The sequence below is a fragment of the Oncorhynchus keta genome, unplaced genomic scaffold (assembly GCF_023373465.1).
Source record: "Oncorhynchus keta strain PuntledgeMale-10-30-2019 unplaced genomic scaffold, Oket_V2 Un_contig_28161_pilon_pilon, whole genome shotgun sequence".
NCBI classification, from domain to species: Eukaryota; Metazoa; Chordata; class Actinopteri; order Salmoniformes; family Salmonidae; genus Oncorhynchus; species Oncorhynchus keta.
The window spans coordinates 1-4528 of record NW_026285892.1 but is presented as its reverse complement, the minus strand read 5'-3'; the positions used below and the strand labels follow the sequence as shown (position 1 = coordinate 4528).

General features: G+C 44.2%; 1 protein-coding gene across 1 annotated transcript; it reads right to left on the bottom strand.

Annotated features, from left to right (window-relative positions):
- Positions 1-1339: 1339 nt before the first annotated feature.
- Positions 1340-4523, bottom strand: LOC118383792 (mucin-5AC-like; the record flags this gene model as incomplete). Its single annotated transcript, XM_052507000.1, has 6 exons — positions 1340-1466; positions 1709-1803; positions 3285-3449; positions 3727-3864; positions 4129-4198; positions 4446-4523. Coding segments are annotated over 6 exons (673 nt in total), but the record flags the coding sequence as incomplete, so codon positions are not given.
- Positions 4524-4528: the final 5 nt, after the last annotated feature.

Below are 4528 nucleotides of genomic sequence, written 5' to 3'. Positions count from 1 at the left end.
AACCCTGGACACCGTGGGTAAAGGGTAAACCCTGGACACTGTGGGTAAAGGAGGGTAAACCCTGGACACCGTGGGTTAATAGGAGGGTAAACCCTGGACACCGTGGGTTAATAGGAGGGTAAACCCTGGACACCGTGGGGTAAACCCTGGACACTGTGGGTTAATAGGAGGGTAAACCCTGAACACCGTGGGTTAATAGGAGGGTTAAACCCTGGACACTGTGGGTTAATAGGAAACCCTGGGGGTAAACCCTGGACAATGTGGGTTAATAGGAGGGTAAACCCTGAACACCATAGGAGGGTAAACCCTGAACACCATAGGAGGCTAAATCCTGGACACTGTGGGTAAATAGGAGGGTAAACCCTGGACACTGTGGGTAAATAGGAGGGTAAACCCTGGACACTGTGGGTAAATAGGAGGGTAAACCCTGGACACTGTGGGTAAATAGGAGGGTAAACCCTGGACACTGTGGGTTAATAGGAGGGTGAACCCTGGACACTGTGGGTAAATAGGAGGGGAAACCCTGGACACTGTGGGTAAATAGGAGGGTAAACCCTGGACACCGTGGGTAAATAGGAGGGTAAACCCTGGACACTGTGGGTAAATAGGAGGGTAAACCCTGGACACCGTGGGTTAATGGAGGGTAAACCCTGGACACTGTGGGTTAATAGGAGGGTAAACCCTGGACACTGTGGGTAAATAGGAGGGTAAACCCTGGACACTGTGGGTTAATAGGAGGGTAAACCCTGGACACTGTGGGTTAATAGGAGGGTAAACCCTGGACACTGTGGGTAAATAGGAGGGTAAACCCTGGACACTGTGGGTTAATAGGAGGGTAAACCCTGGACACCGTGGGTTAATAGGAGGGTAAACCCTGGACACTGTGGGTTAATAGGAGGGTAAACCCTGGACACTGTGGGTTAATAGGAGGGTAACCCTGGACACTGTGGGTTAATAGGAGGGTAAACCCTGGACACCGTGGGTTAATAGGAGGGTAAACCCTGGACACTGTGGGTTAATAGGAGGGTAAACCCTGGACACTGTGGGTTAATAGGAGGGTAAACCCTGGACACTGTGGGTTAATAGGAGGGTAAACCCTGGACACTGTGGGTTAATAGGAGGGGTAAACCCTGGACACTGTGGGTTAATAGGAGGGTAAACCCTGGACACTGTGGGTTAATAGGAGGGTTAACCCTGGACACTGTGGGTTAATAGGAGGGTAAACCCTGGACACCGTGGGTTAATAGGAGGGTAAACCCTGGACACTGTGGGTTAATAGGAGGGGAACCCTTAATTAATTAATTAATAAATACATTCAGTATCTCTGAGGTTGTCTTACCACAAGTGGTGTTTCTCCATCCACTGAGAAGGACGCCTGCAGCAGCACATGCATGGACGTAGGAGGAGACCGCAGCACACATGCACTCCTCACTCCTCTCACAGTTACAACTGTCATATAGGCAGATCTACAGGGAGAGAAGAAGAAACAGAAGAAGAAGAATGTTCAGTTATGAGATGTGTTAAAACTACTGTTTTCTGAAATCACACACGAGCACAGGACAATAGTACTACAAAAATCTGATTAGATAAATAGATCATTTTTATATAGAACGTCTTAAATGATCGTTTAAAAATAAATGTATTCATAGAGCTTTGGGATAACTCTGTAATTAAAGACCATTTGAGAAGTTAAAATCATCATACTTACTTCCTTGTAGTAATTTGGGTTGATCTCAGTGTGGCATTGGGAAAATATTCCTTCACTATCTGACAGCATTGAGCACCAGTGCTTGGCATATCTCTCTGTAAAACATATGAGATATTAGCAACATTTCACAAAGTACAAAGAGTTTTAATGTAGGCTTTACTGTGCATCTCAGTAGACATATGTAAATGTAATCTCCAAAAAGTATTCAAAGGCTCTGATAAAGGCTCTCGAAACATAATGAAAGAGTTTAAATGGTTAGTTGGAAAATAAACTCAGATCTATGCACAGAGTGATCCTTTTTCTACTACTAGTAAGGAATAGTTTTGGTATTATCAAGTCCCTCAGTCGAACACCTGATTCCCTTTTTGTTCAAGCTGGGCTGAAGCGCATTTGGGTATTGTTTCATTAGACCAGGGGTTCCCAAACCTTATTGGCCCACGACCCCATTTAGTGAAGAGGCCTGCCCGCTGTCCCACCATAGATTTGCACCATTTGTGCAAGAGTCCACCTTTCAATCACAAGAGTTTTTGTCCACCCATGTCATGCAGTCCCAATATGTTCTCAAATAGCATCCCCCGGTATAGAGTTTCAATACATGTGATCTCGTCCACAACTAACGTTCAGTAAACTGGGGAGTTTGTGAGTCGTTCAGTCAGAGTTTCCTCTTGATTGCGAGAAATAGCATAAATTCTTTGTTTAACATGTGCCTCTATCCCCTCACATCGATTGCGGACGGTAATATCAAAGTCTCTGCAATAGTGTGTGGTTTCATTCCGTAGTGGAACTAGCAGTTCAAAGTGGGAATGATTCAAGTGCAACGGTCAAGTGCGGCCATGGAAGAACTGGGACAATTTCAGCGTCCAAGAATTGTGTACAGATCCTTGCGACATGGGGCCATGCATTATCATGTTGAAACATGAGGTGATGGCGGTGGATGAATGGCATGACAATAGGCCTCAGGATCTTGTCACGGTATCTCTGTGTATTCAAATTGCCATTGATAAAATGCAAGAGTGTTCATTGTCTGTAGCTTATGCCAGCCCCGTACCATAACCCCACCGCCACCATGGGGCATTTTGTTCACAACATCAGCTGTGGTTGTGAGGCCGGATGGATGTACTGCCAAATTCTCTAAAATGACGTTGAAGGCGGCTTATGGTAGAGAAATGAACATTGAATTATCTGGCTACAGATCTGGTGGATCCTGCAGTCAGCATGCCAATTGCATGCACCGTCAAAACGTAAGACATCTGTGGCATTGAGTTGTGTGACAAAAACCTCACATTTTAGAGTGGCCTTTTTTTTACCCTAGCACATGGTGCACCTGTGTAATTGTCATGCTGTTTAATCAGCTTCTTGATCTGCCACACCTGTCAGGTGGATGGATTATCTTGGCAAAGGCTAAATGCTAACTAACAGGGATGTAAACAAATTTGTATATATATTATTTGGTATTTTGGAAATTCTCCCGTGACCCCATTTTCATAGAAAGTGACCCCACATGGGGTCGTGACCCCTAGTTTGAGAACCACTGCATTGACATATGTTAGTGTTTTTAAAGAGGTTGAAGGAGTACCGTTCTCTACACTCAGACTGCATGGGATCTCAAAGTTCTGTGCCGCATCAGGACAGCTTGCTTTGGTCTTCCACGTGTCGGCGAACGTCACAGCGGTTCCTTCCACGAGTCCATTGATGGTTCTGAAGTCGTCAGCTTGGACACCGTTAAAGTCTCCGCAAAGACCTGGATAAGAGGTAAATAAACATTATAACAGGTGGTTTGAACTAACATTGACTGAAGATGCAATGCATCAAGTATCATTAGTTTATTAATAATTGTTTCAGGTGAGGTTTGACCGAACCCCTCAAACAAGTGGTATAGTGACACATGTTACATTAACAGTAGTTTGATAACCAATAAGCTTTTATAATAACAATGCATGAGATTTATATAGCGCTTTTCAACAACCAAAAACGCTTATCTTTTCACAAAGACTTTAAATGAGCAGAGAGAAACATACCCTGGGTTTTTTCTTTGTGTGAACTGCTAGCTACGATGTAGACCTGCATTATAGGTGTTAGCTGGACCTCTAGACGGAGCCCATAAGAGGTATGCACAATGATGTAGAACGTAGAGGGCTGAAAGACCCTTACATCAGCTGTGGAAAATATACACAAGTTCTAGTTACAATCTGGTTTACCATGAACTTTTAGCTCCCACTTCCCTATTGTGGGATGCTTATGGTGTTACATGCTGCTAGACAAGGAAAGAAAGACGAAAGAAAGAGACAACTTCTGGTACAGAATGTACCGCATGGGAAGGGTTTCAAACATACGTTTATACTGATCAATGACTACAAAAAATAGACAGATATCACATCTCTGTATCCCTTTTCTCAAGCTGCCATCAATCAGTCACTCACCCATGAAAAGCGGCATCTGAGAAAACATCTTGTTGACAAAGACCCTTCCACTGGCATCGATGACGATCATCTGCAAGTGACAAATTACAACTTGAGTTAAAGCAACTCCCCTGGTGATAAGGAGTGTGGAACAGGGTTGGAGTCAATTCCAGTCAATTCAGAAAGAAAACCTAATTCCAATTCCAAATGTTCCTCACTGAAAAACAATGAAGAGCATTGGAATTGGAATTCAGTGGACTGCCTGAATTGACTGGAAATTAAATGTAATTTACTCCAACCCTGAAGTGGTGATACGAGTCACTGACTGGCTAACTTACCGTGGACTCTGGAGTCACCAGGGTTACAGATCTTAGGCAGGTCTCAATGTCCGTCTTCCCACATTTCACTATGTCACCCAGGA